The following is a 20,703-nucleotide window of genomic DNA, read 5'->3' on the forward strand; positions in this document are numbered from 1 at the left end:
TGAGCAGAGCATTCCTTTCCCCCTCTCCCCCTGGCCTGGAACCGCATCCCCTTTCAGCCTAAAGTGAACCAGACTAATTATTTATTATGTCATATACTGTAAGACATAAAATATGCATTGTCTTGTGCTTTCAGGATATTTTTCCTCACCAAAGTAAGACTCATCCCCAGAGGAGCCTTCTCGGGATTTGATGAAGTCGAAAAAATGTATGTACCTCCATATTCACTCAATATGTCTTATTTTATACATTGTTTTATGATGTTCTTATCTTGGTCTCCAGTTATGCCCCCCTCCCCCCAGGCCAGTAATGTGCTTTTAACTAAGCTGCCAGACTATCAGCCCCATAGGAACATGGTCTTCATCTATCTAAGGATCAGTATAAAGGGGAAACAAAATTGGTACAATAGAACCAGTCTTCCAAAGCAACTTTGCCACAATGACACCATTGCAGATATGGGGAACTGGTGGCATCCTTATCAGTCTGGACTTAAAAAAAAATTCCCAAGATGCTGAACCTGCTTTTGAGATAGCATTCAGTACCTTTAGTCATGCTTGGACTAAACCGTGAAGCATGAAGCAAATTTACTACTCCCCACTGACATGGAAGAAACAAGTAACATGTATCAAGATGCTCAAAAGATGGTTGTTTATTAGTAGAAAGACTATATTTCCCCCCATACGACATTCTAGGAAATCTAGGATCTTTGGGAAAGGCTTCCTCTCAGTCTTGCCACATCACAAGCTCATGTGGTGAAAAGACAAGGAAAGGCCTTCTTGGGGGATGCTCCCACCCTCTGGAACTCCCTTCCTCAGGAGATTAGGCTGGCTCCTTCTTTCCTTTGCTTTCGCCAGAAGACAAATACCTTCTAGTTTCAGAAGGCTTTTAATATGTAACTGTGCCAGGGAGGCTTTTTTTATTGGTGTGTGTGTTTTATTTATTTTTAAAAACTTGATGATGTTTTAAAATCATTTTATATTGTTTTAATTGTGATTATTTTAATTGCTGTTAACATTGCATTGTAGATTTTAATTGATTTCCTTCCATAGGTCACCTTGGGTCCTACTCTGGGAAAATATGGCATATAAATAAAATGAATAAATAATAAAATAGAAAACACCAATGTGTCTTGAGCTATGTATATTCTGTTTTAAAAATATCTTTATTAATATTTTAACATATACATTAAAAAGAACAAAAAATAGATCAAACATACAGCAGCATATACAATCCTCAACCTCATCCATTTCCCACCCATTCACCCCATTTATCATCTTTGTATATTTGTATATACATTGAGCTATGTATATTCTTAAGGCAATAACAAACTTCCTCTGAACAAATCTTGCCAAGAAAATCCCATGGTAGATTCATTTTAGAGTCACCATAAGTAGGAAATCACTTGAAGGCACATATCAACAACATTCTTAAGGCCTTGTTCAGTAGGCTATCTAAAATCATAAAGTGAAAGTGTATAAATACATAGTATCAAGCTGCATAAAATCTTTATCACATTTGTATATTACCTATAGCCTTGTACATACCTAGAATAATTCATGTGCCCTTGAGTATTATCTGTATTTTTTCTGCTATCTGCTTACAAGATACACACACACACACACACACACACAGAGAGAGAGAGAGAGAGAGTCTTTGCTCACATATTTTTATTTATCCAGTAAATGTTCAAGAGTTTCTGGTTCAGAAATTTCTGAACTTTGACTCTAACTGGTATGAACAGACTATAGGCAATATAAGAAATGTACAGATATACCTTTGTTAATGAAATGGATGTGTTTATAGGCATTATTTCTTTAATGGAAATTTTGGTACCAGAGCCAGAAATAGCAAGGAAAGGTTCCTACACCACAAATAAAGAGCATGTCAACATGTTTCAGTGCAACTAACAATATGTACATGTGAAATGAAACAATCTGATCAGCTAATGTTTGTGAAAGTAAAGAAATACATTGAAACTTTTACAGACCATTTGAAAGCTTTTTCCAAAATGTGTCACAGATTACTTTTTCTTTCTCCAGTTTTAATTTTTATATAATTTTCATTTTAGTGGCTACCAGGGACATCTGAGTAAAGCTATTCTCCTTTCGCCTTTTGCCTCTGGTTTAGATCATAGCTTCTGGAGATGGGTGGGTTTTTTTTTTACCTAGCCTGCTATATGCAGGCACAAACAGCTACAGGAAGATTTGCTCCAAATCCAAATCCCATTCTTTCCCAACTCAAGCTTTGGTGCATTGCTTACTACATCATATCATAAATGGAACACAGCCTGGGACAACTTCATGCCAGTGACTTAGGGAAAGGAAGGAGCACTTAGTATATCCATTTAGCTTTGACTGTATTATCACCTGGATCATTCACATGTCTTGGGTCTCATTCATTTTCCCCTGGAACCTGACCTAGTGTTCCTGAAGGTCATTTTGACCTCTCAATAACATGCTGGCTCCAGACTGTAATACAAGAAGAAACAGAAAGAAAGAAAGAAAGAAAGAAAGAAAGAAAGAAAGAAAGAAATGGTGGGTAGGGCATAAGGCAGGAAGGCAGTGTTAAGGGGGGAATGAAAAAAAGAGCATACAGGGACTGTCAATAGCACCAAATGCCCTTGTCATGCTATTAAAGAAAGGAGGGATAATAAAATATCCCAAACTGGTATATTGCAGCAAGATGGAGGCGAGACCTAGGCTGGTGTGATAAAGTCCCTGGTTCTTAAAAATGGGGGCAGATGATCTGGCTGTTTTTAACTGCGTTGGGCAGTTTTAGAATTGTTTTTAGAGGGCTTTAGTTTCCTTCCAGTTGTTTTTAGTCATGTGCATAATGTTTTAAATGTGATTACCCATTGTTCATCACCTCAGGGGCCCTGGCAGATTGAAAGACAATAAACAAATGGCAAATATTAATAAATAAATAAAGTTCTTTGCCTGAGGCAGCAATATTGCCCAGCCCGGCTCAGGAGACTTGCTTTTGCAATATGCATGTTTCTCCATTCCCCCATAATTTTATACTAGATCCTGCAGAAGTACTGTCTTTTATGTTTTCCAGTGTAAAAACATTTCTCTCTGTGGAGGAAAAGAAACCTCATGCTCCCATGCAACGTTCAGTAGAATGATGTTTTCTATCAAACTCTTCTTTTGTAGATAGGCACCGCAGCTGGGTTCTTGAGAGCCTATTTGAAGCCATTCTTCCATCTCATAGACATGAAATTTTTAATTCACTAAGCCTCTGCTGCAAATACATCCATTGTGGAACTTTTTTTAAAAAAAGGATTTCAGTTATGTGCTAATGCAAGTGTTCTGTATGTGTACTGAAGTATCTAATTTGTATACTCTAGGCAAAATGCATTTTACCACATGGAGGCATCATATTATTAATAGCCGTTCTCTTTAAATAGCCTACCATCGGCTTTAATCTCATTTTGTGTGTGTGTGTCTTTGTATGCAAGATCTTATGGGGGAGAGGCAAGAAGCTCACCCAAGGGGTCTCCCGTTTTATGTGCAAATATATCACTTGATTATATAGTTTGTGTCCTTACATTATCATGAATATTTCCCAATGAATGTTTTATGGGTGATATTTTTGATTTATGAGCTATTTCTCATTTCACTGCTACTTCTCCTCTTTGCATCCCATTGATGAAGATTGGTCTCATTTGCATATTCATCAATCATCCCTCCATTTTCATCGCCACCATGTTTTAAACCATCTCCCCGCAGAGTTGCCACAGTGTAGGGCTCACTTTCCATTTAGGTTTTTTTTTCCTTTTGCTTGGTTTATTGTCTTTTGGTTAATGGTATTTGTCAGTTTCATCACACAGCCTTCCTCCCCAGACAATTGCCTCATTTTGCACACACTAGACAAGGTGGACCTATGGCTTCTCAGAACCCTATCATACTGCCTGTAATGCTAAATTCCACTTACAAGCCAGCACCCCATGAAATCTTGGGATTTGTAGTATACTGAGACACCTGAGCTCTCTGGCTAAGAAGTCTAAATGCTTCTCCCTAAACTGCTACTCCAAATATTCCATAGGATGAAACCATTGCAGTTAAAGTGGAATAACAATGCTATACAGTGAGTCCTTGATATCCTCTGGGGGAGGTTTCCAGGACTCTCCATGGATACCAAAATCCATATTTAATGGGACATGCTCAAGTCCCATTAAATACAATGATATAATACAATGGTATCCCTTATATAAAATGGAAAAATCAAGGCTTACTTATGGGAATTTATATATTTTAAAAATAAGTTAAGCCTTGGATGCTTAAATCCATGGATAAACAAGCCATGGATATGGAGGGCTGACTGTAATTGTATAGTCTGAAAGGACTCAGGCAATGAAAGTCAATATGAAGGTTTACAAGTGTAAAAAGGAGGGAGGGAGGAGGGAAAGGGGGAATGTGTAAGCACTTTTAAAACTATCTGGTCTTTATTTTAGCATGATCTTTTGTATATATCAACCCACTTCTTCAGATTCAGTACAAAGTGATATTAAGGCCCATACAGTTGTGGGAGTGGAATAGAATGTAAGGCGGGTTATAAACCACCATAAAGTACGTGCTCCGCGCATACTAGGGTTAGGAAGGGCCGCATTAGGGTTAGGAAGGTTCTTACCTTCCTGACGGCCCTTCCTCCCAGTACGTGCGGAGTGCGGACTTTATGGCGGCACCCATCCACATGGGCGCCGCCATTTTGATGTCTTGGACGCTGTGTGTCCAGACGTGTTGCGGCGGAAGTGACGCTGCAAGGGCGTGCTCCACCCCTCGCGGCGCCACTTCTGCGTTCTGAAAAGGAGCGCCATTTCTGTGCTCCTTTTTCACTGCGCGGGGAAGCCTCGCGGTCTGGACGTTGGGGCTTCCCTACACAGCGAATGGCGGCGGCGGGAAAACGGCCCCTTGAGGGCCGTTTGTAACCCACCTATGAGAATCCAGAAAGATCTAAATCGCATGCCTTGTCCTAAATTTTCAAAGGGCTGGACAAGGTGATACAGATGTTTCTCAAATACTGTCAATTAGTGTTGATGTGTGAAAGCAATAGATCTGGTTACTAAACGTTCGTTCCCATGGGTTTAAAACTCTCTCTGATAAGATTTCTTTTTTTATATGTGCAGTAGTGAGGATTCTTGTATTAATATATGTAGTGTGCCATGAAGCCACTGAATTTATTCATACCTCTTCTAATGGATTGGAATTTGTGAACAAAATTCAATCCAACAGTTTCTCTTTCTCACCAGGAAGGTGGAAATGTTCTGCAATTGCTTTTTGGATATTGCCATTTCTAATGTCAGATTTCTGTCCATTAATCCTCTTGCAAAGGGTCTGTCCTGTTTGCCCAATGTAGAGTGCAGAGGGGCGTTTGTTGTTGTTATTGTGTGCCTTCAAGGCATTTCTGATTTATAGCAACCCTAAGATGAACATATCATGGAGTTTTCTGAGTCTGAGAGGGTGTGACTCACCCGAGGTCACCCAATGGGTTTCCATGGCCAAGTGGGGGGAATCGAACCCTGATCTCCAGAGTCCTAGTCCTGTGCTCAAACTACTACACCATGCTGGCATAGGATGGCATATATCACACTGGAGGAAGATCAAGTAAATATACCTCTGAAGTTGTGAGTGATGTTATTCCCCCTGTAATACTGCTCCTAGAGTTAGCAGTGTTGGGGGACAGAGTTATGATCTGAATTTGTTGCAGGGTCTTCTCCCTATATTACCATCTATGTTATGTATCCTGTTGTAAGTGAGTAGCTGTTTAAGTTTTGGAGGCTGTCTGCAGGCCAATAAAGGACTGCTTTCCAGAGGTTGTGAGAGGGCTGTGTTATTCTTAGGACTGGTTGTTCAGCAACTTGTTGTGATGCCTTTGAGTGGTTTCAGCTGTGGACTGCAGGTGACCATGAGGATTCGTTTGGCAATTTGTGTTTTGGGTCTGTCCCGAAGTAAATGGTTGCTAGGTATTAATCTTGCCTTGTCTATTTGTTTCTTCACCTCCTTAGATGGGTATTGTAGTTTGAGAAACATCTGTTATAAATCCCAAGACTTTTGAGTTTCTGTCTTGTGGATCTGAGCAGATGCAATTGTATAGGAGGGCTTGATTATTAACAATAGATTTGGTAGTGTGTTCTAGATGGAAACTGGAGACATATAGGCCTGTGTAGTGATCAATGTATTTTCAATAGATTGTGGTGCTTAGTAGTCTATTGTGTGGTTTCACAGTCATGTCAAGAAAGTGAATTTGTCATGTTGATTGTTTCAGGTTCAGTTTAATAGTAGGGGGAAAGTTGCTGAAATCCTGGTAGAATTTCACAAGAAAAAATTAAGGGCAAGGGACAAGATTTGCATCTTTCTAGATCCTATTACATTCTATCATAACAACCTCCTGCTTTTTTAAAAACCATTTTTGGACTATTTAAAACTATTTTTTACTTCCCTAGGAATGTACTCTCCTCAGATTAGTCTTCTTTCTTGGTGCTTTCAGGGCGGCTATTTTTTTCATCCAGCATTTCCAACTGATCTGGTGGTTACTGACAAATCTGATATTTTCAATGGGTTTATTTTTAAATTTGTTTTAATAATGTCAGTTAGCCTCCATGAGGCAATGTGGGGATTTTTAAAATAAGAAACAGACGATAAAAAGGTAACAATAAATAATCATAAATAGCAGATGGGAGAGGGGATACATCCAACTAAGTATACTCTCTGTGTTTTGCAGCTGGACTATATCTTTAATTAGACTTGTATTAATAAACTTCCTCTCCTTGAATACCACTGACATGACCCCAGTATTGAAATGCAGAGCAAAGCTCCTGTAGAGGCTACAGTCTTATATTCTCAAGGGTATACTCTCAAGGAGCAACAATTTGTGTGTTACACTCTTAATTTACATTACTAGAGATTATGCAGAATTTCCTCTTATCTTGAGGCCAAGGATCATACTGCTGAATTTTCATGATACGATATATACACGTTTTCTCCCAAGCAGTAGAGAACGACCTTTTCCATGTTTTCCCCCCTCATTCTAACAAATATTTGGAACTAAGAGAAAGGGATAAGTGCTGATGCAAAGGCCAGAAATTATGCCACAAATATCTGGATAGCTAACCAGTAGTCTACAGGTCTATCATATAACTATAACTATAAATATAGTTGGTTCTGTCAACCATTCACTGCATCACAATCCCAACAGGAGAAATTCCTCAGCCCATCTCTTATCCATAGCTGTTTACACTGGAAAACTATACTGCAAGCAGCAATGGGGGGGGGGGGCTGCCTTATGCCACCACAGCAGAAGGAAATATCTTCCCCTATTTGGGACATGGGATACCACTGGCAGTTCCCCTAAATAATGGCTGGGAAACCTATCTCCTTCAGCCAGATCTCATAAACCATTACAGAGCTTAGAAAAATACTTTGGGGAAATAATTCTCTGTGCATGCTATCTGTGGGATTAGCATTTATTTTTACCTGTGAAATGTTGGAGGGTATGAGATGGTAAAAGGTATTAATTTAATCTTCAAACATTTACTACAGCTTGTTGATGATAGAAGAATAAGGAGGAACACAAAAGATAGCAGAGGCTGCAGCAGTTTGCTTTTGTCTGAGACTACAGGGAAGGGGAGGATTCTGCCCTCTCCGCTGCCCTCTGATAAATTAAAGGAGTGCAATGTATCATGCACTTTGATTTCAGTTTGCAGTAATGGAAGTATTCTGAGGGCCAAGGGGAATGTGGGAGAAGGAGAGAAGAACAGACATTTTAAAAGCAATTGAAAATGTAAAGTGACAGAATTAACTAGGATTCTCCCTCCCAAATAAGCTGGAGAGTATGACAGTGTTTATAAAAATAGTGTGTTTGGCATTTGGGATCTTGATAATGGACCAAGTGGTAAGACCATTTGCTGCCCTACTTTAGACAGCAGATTGTGATTGCTGGTCTTAAGGAACAATGGTCATTGATTACAGAGAGACAACTATACATTTAGGCATTTCTAGAAGGAGTGCTCCATCCATTCTAGGATGAGACAATCAAACCAGAGTTCTTTAGGTGCATTTTCTTCAGCAGAAGGCATTTAGTACCACCAAGAATGCAACAGAAGTTTGGCTCAGATAGTGATACATCTTTGTTGGAGATCAGTAGAACATTGGGAGAAAACCCGAAACATACATACATACATACATTTATTTATTTATAATACTTGTTTCTCAGTCCCCCAGAGACACCAAAGCAACACGGAACCATCTGATATGTATTGCATAGTGGATCTGTGCCATGAATTCTCCATCTTGCCCAGAAAATTGGCAGTGGAAGAACAGCACACAACACAAGCTGTTATTTTCTATGGAGCAAAGTTTTGCCCTGATGAAATTGCAGCCTGGCAGTGTATGGCTTCCTGTGAAAGGAGGGAGGGGAAGAAAGAGGAGAACAGGAAGATCAACACTGGCCCAATAGCACTTTTGAGCTGGCTTGTTTTGTTCTTTCTAATTAGAAACACCTGGCAGTTTGCTGTTTTATCTCCAAGGCCTTTGAGTGGGAGAGACCTTGATCACAATGCTACTCTTAACAGTTTCTTGAAGATATAAGGGAAAAGAGCTGGTCATTTTTGTTATCCTTGTGAGTAACTCACAGCTGCTGTGTTTGTTTCATAACCTTTGGAGGAAATAAACCAATGGTACATTTCTGCAAAAACTGAAGTTCTAAACTAAGCTGGGGTGCCCAGTGCTTCGAAGCCAGAGGTCTAAATCCAATCACTATGCAGACCCACTGAATCGATGGTTGAATACTAAGTGAGCACTGAGCCAAAACCCATTCATAGGGTCTGCTAAAACTGGGACTAGCAACAGGCTTTAGATCTAAGTGTTCTTGGTAGGGGCGGGAATCATGTGGTCTTTGAGATACTGTCGGACACAACTCCCAGCAACCACACCTTGTATTGCTAATGATGAAGCATTCCAGGAGCTGCAGCCCAAAAGTATCTAGAAAGCTGCATAATTTCCATGTATGGTTTATGGGGCCAGCAGCCCTATCATCAGGCAAAGAGAAGCAGTAGCCTCAGGCAAGATTACTTGGGTAGGCACAAAAGCAGGGTAGTGTATTTTTAATATATTTTAAAAAAACAATTACATTTGTCCCCCCACATTTATGGTTTTGACTTCTGTGGATTTGATTATTTGCAGTCTTGATTAATATAGGGGCAACCCAGACTGCCCCAAAGGGATGGGCTGGAGCCACCCAGTTTCCCTCCAGAGGGACGCCGCAGCAGCCAAACTGCACAGCATCCCTCTGGATCAAAAAGAACCCGGAAAAACTGGGTTCTTTTTGTCACACTGGGACGACATCGCCAGTGCACCATTGGCGCACTGTGACACGTCCAAGACGCAAGCGTGGTGCCCAGTGGCATGGACATGGAGCCGTGCTTGCATCACACATGCGCGCCACATGTGGATGGTGCCACATAAAGATGGTGCCGTCCATATGTATTAGGGTTCCAGAGCATGCAGTTGCCACGTGCTCTGGAACCCTAATTTCGTCCCTTCTGTTTCGGGCCATATACTCTCTAGGAATATTTGAGTCCTCCAACACAACTCTGCCAGACCTTGGCCAAAGAGAAGTGTGCTGGAGAACACTTCTGTAGGCATTTGTAGGTCATCCAGCATGATTTTATGATCAACGAGCAGATATTGACCATAGACTTGCACCGGAGGACCTGGAGATTCCTAGAGAACTGTTCTCTCAGATAAAAAGAACTGGTTTCTTTTATTTGCAGTTTTTCCACATTCATGGGGGTTCTTCACCCCTAACCCCAGTGAATGTGGAGGGACCACTGTATTACATTTCATACCAGCACTTAGCATGAGGTAAACGCTAGTAAATAGTTGCTGAAACATTAAGGAAGCACATGTGTGTGAAAGCCTGGTGTGCTTCCTCAACGTCAGGGAATTGTCAGCTCCCCTCTGGCAGAAGCACAAAGTTTCCGTTCAGAGGAAACTTCCTCTCCCTGAATGATTCAGTGATGCTAGAGGGGAGCCGAGGCTTTCACATATGCATGCTTCCTCAGCGTTTCAGTAACAATTTATCAGCGTTTAAGGGCTGGTATGAAAATCTTCTTTGTTTTTACTCTTAGGAGTTAGGAGAGTATTTCAGGTCTTGAGTATTATCTGCCTTGTTTTGAAGGGTGTTTGCTTTGACCATGTCTCTGGGAGCAAACTATTGGATGACATCTCTGGCTTAGGATTGCCAGACTGAAAACTGTAGACTGTTTAATGGTGATGTAGAAGTGGGGGTTTCAACGGGCACTGCTTGTCATGCAAACACTTACAAATTCTGTGCATAGACAATGAATATGTTTCCTGTGTGCTAAGCAATCAGGTGCAAATTTTGCACAGAATAAAACCTGAACTGTAAATAGCTTTCATAAACTACCCAGTTTTCTCAGAAGAAGGAAATAGCTGAAATTACTTGTTGCTTCCTTCAAGAATAACATTAGCAAAGAATGGTCTATTATCTAGCAAGGCGAGGGAAAAAAACACAGAATGGGCATGTTCACCTATTCCCACCTTTCCACTTTTTCTTACAAAAATCCCTCCAAGGAGCACCCCTGAAGGTATGCTTTACAGCAGATATTGTTGTTCTTTAGAAGGAAAGCAGAATAGGGCTTTTAAAAGACCCCCCCCCCACATCCTGGTCCTAGCACAAGCAGAGGGAAGTTCTGATGCAGTTTTTGGTGAAGAGGTAGATGGACAAGTTTCAAGTGCAATTTTTACACCTTTAATATAATTTAACATTTAATTCTAAGCCTGACTTTACAGTTGTTGGTATCACCGTTATTTGCTGTCAAGTTGGTTTCAAATTGTGGTAACCCTGTGAATGAGACTTCTAAAAGTCCCAGACATCAACAGGCTGATTCAAATTTTGCAAATACATGGCCCTTAGTGAATCAGTCCATCTATAGTGCAATCTTTGGGGTTTATCGCATTCACTTTTCAGCCCAATCTGGGGCTATTTATGGCTGTCCCATGGCTCAAAAATGTTTTTGGGTAGAAAAGTGGGGGGTGGGTGTTTGCCCTCAAATGTCCCCAAATGTACTTAACAGTAGGAGGGAGTAATTTTGTCATGTTTTAGAGCCCCTTGAGCCCTTTTAGATTCAGAAAAGGCCTTTTATCTAACAAGTAGTGACCCTGACGCCACTTCCTTTTGGAAATAGGACCTTCTTTGGGGGGAAAGAGCCAACGTGGCATAAGAGCCAGCATGGCATAGTGGTGTGAGTGTTAACTACAACTCTGGAGACCAAGGTCCGATTCCCCACTCAGCCATGAAACACACTGGGTGACATTAGGAAAGTCACAGTCTCTCAGCCTCAGGAGAAGACAATGGCAAACCTCCTCTGAACAAATCTTGCCAAGAAAACTCTGTGATAGGATCACCTTATGATTGCATAAGTCAGAAATGACTTGAAGGCACACAACAAAAACAACAAGACCAACAACAACCATAACTACTACTACTACTACTACTACTACTACTACTACAGCCTCTTCTGGGTCTAAAATGACAAAGGCCAAAATGATAAAATCATGAGAGATAATTATTGTGAGGGTGATGGGTGCACAAACCTACAATGTTCCCAGTGATGCTGGTGCAGCCAACTAGCCTACAGCAGTTGGGTAGGCTAGGTGGCAGAGGCAGAATAATTGATATTCAAATGGATCCCAAATTGCAGCCCTTTGACTTCTCCCATAGAGCTCAATAATCAGCCATTTCCACTCAAATGACTGAAATTTGGCAAGTGGCATTAATTTCAGCAACAGTAATGTAACTTGGATGTAGAGAAGGAATTGCCATAATTTAAATGCTCAGGAACCTTCTCCCATGCACATAGCCATCTGTGTGCTGCTATTTTGTATTATTGCTGTTGTATTGTGATTTTATTTTGTGCAACTTTTTTATTTTTTTTATTTTTTTTAAAAAAGCACTTTCCTTCCCAGGATGGAAAGGATCCAATTGTCCACTTCTGATTTGCTGGAGCCTTTTAACGCAATCCATAGTATTTCTTCTGAGCCTGACCTTGTCTAATCATATAGATCGTGAGCAGCTGAAGGCTAATTGGGAGAAAAGTTGCTATGGTAATTCTTGGGTCATGCACGAAAAGAGACAATACTGGGTATTTTTAAAACTGTTTATGAAGAATGGTTGAAAATATGTTGAAGCTTTCATTATTAACAGATAATTCATTCAAATTAATTCTGGCTTGCCACTGAAAAGATGGTATGCAACAGGGAAGCTTTTCCCCCATTTCCCCCCATTTTTCAAGTTTTCTAAATTATATAAAACTTTAGTACTAAAAAAGTGTGTTAAAAAAAGAGAGACAGGCCCATTACAGACGGGCCTTTTAGTACGGAGTCAGTCCATACTAGGGTTAGGAAGGTGCGGTGCTTCCGCATCCCCCTAACCCTAGTACGGACTGAGTCCATACAAAATGGCGGTGCCCCATCTATATGGGGGCCGCCGTGACGACGTCACGACCGCGCCTCCTCTATACGGGGCTGGGCGGATGTGATGTCGTCGCTCCGCGCGAGGGCGCTTAGTGCGCCCTTTGTGCGGAGCAGGAAGGAGCTTCATTTCGGAGCTCCTTCCTGGTTTGCGGCGCTGCTTTGCGTCGCTGGGCGCAGCCTTCAGACGGCTGCACCCAGCAACGCAAGGGAGAAAGGGGCCAAGTGGCCCCTTTCTCCTCCTCCCCGCCACCGTGGGGTGTCCTTGGGGCTTGAAGCTCCAAGGACACCTCTTTCCAGGCTGCGGGGAAGTGGCCTTTTGCCGCTTCCCCGCAGCCTGGAAAGCAGTGGATCGGGGCCTCAGTGGCTGCCGTTCTGGCCACTGAGGCCCCGATACCTCGGGGAAAGGGGTGGGTACAGGCCGCCTCTTTTCGGCAGTCTGTAACGCACCAAAGGTTTTTATTAGCAAGGGAAATAGAATGTTTTTCCTCCTTCTTAACAGTCAAAAGCCTGAACTGCAGAACATTCTACGCCTCTGATAGGTTGCATTGCTATAAATCACTGTGACTGTGTACACACTGCATGCTTATACCATTCTGATACCCCTTAACCTTTCTTGCCTCTATCTTAAGGAATCCAGCGACTTTCCATTTCATGGGGTATTTAGAATTCTGTGCCAGAAAGCTCCAATACTTTGCTTTTAACTCATGTTGTTGTTTCTGACTTTTGGAGACCCTAAGGCAAACCTATCACAGAGTTTTCTTGGTAAGGTTTGTTCAGAGGAGGTTTGCCATTGGATTGCCCTGAGGCTGAGAGAGTGTGATTTGCCCAAGGTCACCCATTGGGATTGATGGCAAACCAGGGAATCGAACCCTGGTCTCCAGAGTCTTAGTCCCACATTCAAAGCATTATGACATGCTGGACAGAAGAGAATTCTAAGTACCTTGCCAAACTACAGATTCCAGCATTCCATTAGGTTGCAGCCATGACAGTTCAAATGGTATTTAAATAGTATAACTACATAGTGCAGATAAACTCTGTGTCAGAAACCTAAGCCTTTTAGGATATCTGCACTAAATAAGGTATAGTGGTTTTGGCATCACTTTAATTGCCATGCCACCAATCTATGAAATCCTGGGTCAGGCATATAGAATTTAGGTGAGGCACATTGAATTCTCCTGTTGTACTTTTAGTTAAAGGGAGCACACTGGAACTGTCTAGCAGACATGAAGTCAAAGGCTTTCATGGCCAACATCCATAGTTTTTTGTGGGTTTTTCATGCTATGCGGCTGTGTTCTAGAAGACTTTATTCCTGATGTTTCGCCAGCATCTGTGGCTGGTATCTTCAGATAATACTGGCATAGAAGAGAGTAGTGTGTGTGTGTGTGTGTGTACGTACTGACTCAGCCTTCCGTCCTTTTGTAGGTTGGTAAAATGAGTACGCAGCTTGTTGGAGGCAAATGGTTAAAAGAGTGCTTAGTTCACCATGAAGCAGTATAGAAATGTAAAGTACTACTGCAACTGCTAATCAAACAAACCAAAGATTCCATAGGATGGAACCATAGCAGTTAAAGTGGCATCAGTTTTCTGTAATTGTGTATGTAGTGTATTTTGGTCACTTTCTTTTGTGCTACTGTAGTGAAAGGGGAAACTCCCAGAACTAGGAAAAAGAAAACAGAGAGGATGAAAGGACCTCTCTATAGTAAAAAAAAATAATAATAATAGGAGGTCATCCAGTACAGCCCTGCCAGCATTTCATAGATGAAAACTGTGACATAGGTGGTCAAGCAACATCTGAGTGTGGTCAAAATACAAAAAGGTACACGTTGAGTCTCCCATATCTGGAATTCTGAAATCTGAAATGCTGAGATAATGACACCTTTGCTTTCTAATGGCTCAATTTACACAAAAAAAAATTCATGCACAAAATTATTAAAACTGTTATGTGTAAAATTACCTTCAGGCTATGTGTATAAGGTGTGTATGAAATGAACGAATTTTGTATTTAGACTTCAGTCTCATCACCAAGATATCTCATTTAGTTTTATGCAAATATTTCAAAATTCTCAAAACTCCAAAATCCAAAACACTTCTGGTCCAAAACTTTTCAGCTTCAGCCAAGGCCTGTCAATTCTTTCTCTACAATATTGCTGAAATCCATCCATTTCTCTCAGCCTCTACTGCCAAGACTCTTTTCCACGCTCTGGAAAACTAGATTATGCAACTAGATTATTGTAACCTTCTGGCAGGGCTTCCTCTCTCTCACCTCCATCCTTTAATTTTGGTCCAGCATTCAGCTGCACACATTATTACATCTGCTCGCCACTCTGACCATGTTTCTCCTCTATTATCATCCCTTCACTGGCTCCCCTTCCCCTTCCGTATTCAGTAAAAGCTTCGGTTGTTAACTTTTAAAGCTCTGCATGGGCTGGCCCCTCCTTATTTATCTGAACTTCTTTCTCCTCACATTCCCACTCGTACCCTCCGTTCTAGTAGTCAAGGTCTGTGGTCCCAGCCAAGGCTCTCCACTGCCGCATCCCAGGTTCGTCCCTTTTCACTTGCTGCCCCTCCCTCCTGGAATCTCCTTCCCCCACGAACATGGGTCATCACTTCTTTAACCAGTTTCAAAACTGAGTTGCAGACTATATTGTTCAGAGAAGCGTTCCCAGTCATTGTGTAATTGTTTATCCAATTGTTATCTGATATTTGATTTGATATTTGATATTTGAACTTTTTAATTTGTTGTCTGCTTATTTTTATCTATATGTATTTTGTAGAATGTATACCATTGGCAGGTTTCATTTTTATTGATTTTATTGTCTGTATGTACAGCTCTGTGTAAATCTACAGCGCTACATACATACATACATATATAATAGCTTAGGGACACTCAGCCTGTACTAACAAGGAAGAACAGACTGGCTAGCAGAGGCTGCAGCAGTTTGCTGTTGCCTGAGTATAAAGGGAAGGGCAAGATTCTACCCGCTCCTCTCCTTTCCCTCCTGTTGAGTTAGATGAACAAAAACTATTTTTGCACTTTGAAGCTGGAGATGTATTGGTAGTTGTTCAGATTCACAGCTATTCTGGTTATTTTATCTTAAAAGATCTTCACTGGCTGCCTATTCGCTTCCGAGCCCAATACAAGGTGTTGGTGTTGACCTATAAAGCCCTAAATGGCTTGGGTCCAGGGTACTTGGAGGACCGCCTCTCCCCATATAGTCCGCCTCGCACACTCAGAACATCTGGGGCCAACCTATTGGAGGTCCCTAAGTCTCGTTTTGTAACGACCTCACAGAGGGCCTTTACTATCTTTGCCCCCACTTTGTGGAACAAGCTCCCTGTACAGCTTCGTTCCTCTGCATCGTTACTTTCTTTTAAAAAAGATTTAAAAACACACTTATTTCGGCTGGCATTCCCACTTCAATAATCCTGTTATCTTTTGCCCCAACTACCTTAAAGTTATTGTCTTATCTTTGCCCTGATATTTTGATTGTTTGCTTCCCGTCCGTACTCCTCTGATGATGTTTTAATTTTTATATGTAATATTTTAACTTGTATTTTATTGTCTTCTTACCTGTAAGCCGCCTTGATCACATTGTGGAAAGGCGGGGTAGAAATGAAGATTATTATTATTATTATTATTATTATTATTATTATTATTATTATTATTTTGGTGGAACAAGTCACTTTCTCTTGATCCATTGTACCTTACTAAAACCTTTTTGCCCAGTACAGAACAAGACAAGATACAGGCAAGATATTGAGTCGAGATATTGCTTATCCAGTCATTGCAGATGCAATGGAGAAGGATAGGAAAAGAAATGTGATATCAGAAATCTAGGTTGCAGAGAAGGGAAAAGCAGTCAGGGATTGGGGTAAGAGATAGGCAATGGTCATAGGAATTTAGCTCTGTTCTTCAAAAAGAAGGGTAGATATTTTGTGGCCTTCCAGATGCTATAGGTGGTGTACAGACTGCCCCTTTCCCTGACAGATCAGGGCTTGAGCTGCTACAGCAGCAGCCCTGGAGGCACAGATCCGCCGCTTTTCCTGGCCTCAGAGAAGCGGCAAAAGGCCGCTTCCCCACAGCCTGGAAAGGGGTGTCCTTGGGACTTCATGCCCCAAGGACACCCCAACAGCGGCGGGGAGAGAAAGAAAGGGGCTGCTCGGCCCCTTTCTCCCTGTATTGCTGGTGCAGCCGTTTAAAGGCCGTGCCAGGGATATGCGCAGCAGAAGGAGCTCCAAAACGGAGCTCCTTCTGGTGCCGCTGAAAGGGCACCACAAGTGCCCTTCAGCGGCATGAAGACGTAACGGCCACGCTGCACCATTTGGATGCAACACGGCCATTACGTCAAAATGATGGTGCCCGTGTGAACAGGGCACTACCATTTTGTACGTACTCCATACATACTAGGGTTGCGGGCATCTAAAAGAGACGCCCCCAGGCAACTCTAGTACGTATGGAATATGTACAAAATGGCCCATCTGGACAGGACCATAAGAATTGCAACATCTAGGGCTACTGAAAGTGGAAGATCAGTAACATCAGTAATATTCTGACCCCTGGTTTAAAAATAAGCAGGACCTAAAGGAGGGTTAGTTGCTTCTAGGCTTCTTGGGACCCATAACCACTCATGTAAACCCAGTAAGTCAGAACAATGATACCTCATGACTATATAATGTAGAGATAGAACATTTACATTGATTGATATCAATCAATTCCCCCCCCCACACACACACACACACATGATAGGCTATACTGTCCTGTTTTGACAGACCAGAAGTGAATTAACCCCATTTCCATATTGGCAAATTTAGGACCTTTTCACTTTTTTCTAGTCATAGATTTCGGGTATTTGGGATTGATTTCTGAAGGGGAAATTGCTTTAAAATTGGTGCAGAAAAAGTTAAACATTTTTAGAGTCTCGGAGGCTTCAGGAGCTGCATCTTGAGGTCTCTAAGTCTGCATGTGTCCCATGGACTGCACTTTGCCCATCTAAGGTTTCAAAGGCCCACTGTCATGCAATTTCTATGTCCACAAATTGTGGAGAAGTTCTTCCAGTTCCTCCCATGCTTCTGCTACCCCACCCCTCCAGCTCCACTCCGTTACTCCCGCTATATAAATTACACAATAAAGATAGTAATTACTTGAAACCTAGTGCAGTTTGAAATAAAAACGACCCTTTTAAGAGTAGGGGGGCTGTATTCTAGGAGGTAGGAGTTGTATCTACTTGTTAAGCTTGGGTGAACTGCAGGAGAGATTTCAGGTATTTAAGCTCATAAAGTTAAAAGAAGGCACATATTTTCCCATAAGAATGTGTTGTGTTTTTGGTTTGTTTTTTTAAAAAACCTCACAGTTTTGTTTAATTTACCATTCAAATGGAGTTGGTTTTTTATGTATAAAAGCCTTGAAATCTACTGTGTCGCTGTAAAGCACCTGCTGTTCCCAGCGTCATCATAATGTGTAATGTAGTGGAATTAGCAGTAGAGTTTCCACTTAATGGTATTTCTTGTTGTGAGTTGGTAATTTATATATGGGATGGTTGTGTTACTTATTTTATTTTATTTTTTGCATTTTTCCTCTCACCCTTTGAGTTGTTTATAAGGTTAGTTAAAGCATGTTCCTTCTTTGTCTGTTTCACCCAGAAAAGCTTTATCAGCTTAACTTATTTTGGGGCTTCATTTATATATTTACATATGAAACACTTAATCAGTAAGTATACATAGAGATGAGCAGAATTACTTCTATAAGGCCTAGTTCTTGCCAAATTCTGAAGTCAAGGTAATGAACCCACATGGCATGTGCATAAAATCTGCCAATGTTCTACTTACAGATTTATTAGATAGGCAAGCAGTGGTGACATGACCTTTTTTGTGGTGGCTTCATATTTCTGGCATTCTGTCCTAGGGAATGTAGAATAGAGTCTATTAAGAGAGACTTTTAAGCAAGCTTTTAAAACTCATCATCATGATCAAGGAAATGGAAAAAGAGGACTAGAAAGAGAAACAGTTGAATTGAATTATATTAACAAATTCCAATCCATTAGCAGAGGTATGAAGAAAAGCAATGCTTTCATGGCACACTCTATGAATTCAAGAGTCCTCACTAATGCACATAGAATAAAATGAATTTTCTCAGAGTTTTGAACCATGGGAGACTGACTTTTGGAAAGCAGATTTATTGGCGGGTTATAAACCGCCGCTTTGAGGTGGTCTGCCACCGCCACCGTTTGCTCCGTGCAGGAGCCACAGCAGCCACACCGCACGGCTCCCGCACGGACCGAAAAAGAAGCTCCAAAATGGAGCTTCTTTAAGCGGCGCCTCTGTGACGTTGCGAGGCACCAGGGGCGCATTCGCGACGTCACAGATGCCGCGACACGTTCAGACGCACAGCGTCCGATACATAAAGATGGCGCCGGCCGTGTGGAACAGCCGGCGCCATACTGTACGGACAGAGTCCATATTAGAGCCAGGGGCGTCTAGAAGAGACGCCCCTTTTTTAAAATGGGACGTCCTGCGGACGTCCCAAGTGGCGGTTTGTAACCCGCCATTGTTTTCACACATCAGCACTAACCTACCACTCTAAAGATCTGAAAGACCTGTATCATCTTTGAAAATTTAGGATAAGAGACACAATTTGCACCTCTCTGGACCCTGTCTCACTTTCACAACTATTTACCTATGAAAATAAATATGCTTTATACGTTGATACTTTAATATTACTCTACATTGCTTTAGAAGATGTGGGTTTATATCCATGAAAGCTCATAATAAAATAAAAATCAGTTAGTCTCGAATGTGCTGCCACATTCCCTCCCACCCCTTTATCCTTTTTATGCTGCAAAAGACAAACACATCTCTTTTGGGTTGCTGTACTCCCAATGCTGGCAGAATTTGCTTGATAATTATCTATTTGACTAAATCACAGATCATCGCAGTACTGGTGTGTTGGGGTGAATCAGAGGAACCTCATTCTGCCATTATAACTAGAAATTTGAAGGAGGGGGGAGATTCTATGACTGTACTCATAAAATGCCTCAACATGTTATCTGACACTTGACAAAGCGGATGGGATGATCCACACTGATTATCAGGTAGAAAGTATAAGGAAGGTCATATTGTGAAGCTCCCAGTTTGTCAAGTGTCCTCCAGAAGTTTAACAGGCATTGCCCATATCTCTTTCCCTCATAGACCTTGCTAGAAACAAGTTTTATCAGCCAGTTCCTCTGTCTTTGGAGAAATTGTTTCTTGTGTTAGATCAAAGCAAAAGGCTAGGCCCTGGTAGCAGGGCAACTGAACAAATAAAATTGTTTTGCTCTTTTTAGTCTATGTAGCTCAAGAGGGTGGGTTCACTTCAGGGGGAACCTCTAATCGATGTTTTGTGGAATACTTCCAGGAGAGAAAGGACAGGATGACAATGGCTGAGTTGCTCCATCATGCTTGTAAATGTACACTTGTGAATCTGTGCTCACATAATTGAGCTACACCATCCTTCCACTGAATACTGGTATTATGCAGTTGGTTCCTTATTTGACAGTGCCTGCTTATGATCCCATTGTTCAACTGGGAATGCACTGTGCCTGTTTCTGCAATCCCAGTAAATGCACTGGTATGCTGAAGGCATTAAAAAATCATTCTAGACAATCCTAGAATGCACAGTGGCATAACTGGGTCATTCTTGTGGGTCATTTCCAACCAGGTTTGACCCATCAGATGAATTCTTGATTGGTGAGTCAACACAGTAGTGAATTGAATTGATTAATAATAGGATTTAGGTCCCTGTGAAATTGTTGCTTTGTTGTTTTTGTTGTTATGTGCCTTCAAATTGACTCCAACTTATGGCAATCCTACACTAGGGGTTTCCAGGGAAGATTTATTCAGAAGGGTTTGCCATTTCCTTCTTCAGAGGCTGAGGGAGTATAACTTGCCAAAGTTACTCAGTGGATTTCCTTAGCTGAACAAGGATTTGAACCCTGGTCTCCTAGAGACCTAGTCGAATGCTCAAACCACTATGACATACCTGTGAAAATCTGTTTATGCAGCTATGAACTGAACATGTTCCTTGCACAAGAACCAAAGAAGTATAACCACATATACCATGTTTACACACATGTATGACATGCACAGAATTGTGCCCCCAATGATTAGCGTTAAGGTGGCACCTGTCACCTCATCACAACTTTTGCATTTCTGATACTATTCACACATACAGTTTTC

General features: G+C 41.4%; 1 protein-coding gene across 2 annotated transcripts in view; it reads left to right on the plus strand.

The window, feature by feature from the left end:
• Nucleotides 1–20,703, plus strand: part of LOC149310446 (follicle-stimulating hormone receptor-like) — a 149,951-nt gene that overhangs the window by 71,076 nt on the left and 58,172 nt on the right. For both annotated transcript variants that reach the window (XM_089528963.1, XM_089528964.1), the window contains exon 2: nucleotides 135–206. In XM_089528963.1, coding sequence (XP_089385089.1) covers nucleotides 135–206 — 72 coding nt within the window. The remainder of the gene's footprint in view (nucleotides 1–134; nucleotides 207–20,703) is intronic.

This window comes from Sceloporus occidentalis, unplaced genomic scaffold (genome assembly GCF_023333645.1).
Source record: "Sceloporus occidentalis isolate IW3139 unplaced genomic scaffold, rSceOcc1.0.p SCAF_6, whole genome shotgun sequence".
Taxonomy (NCBI): domain Eukaryota; kingdom Metazoa; phylum Chordata; class Lepidosauria; order Squamata; family Phrynosomatidae; genus Sceloporus; species Sceloporus occidentalis.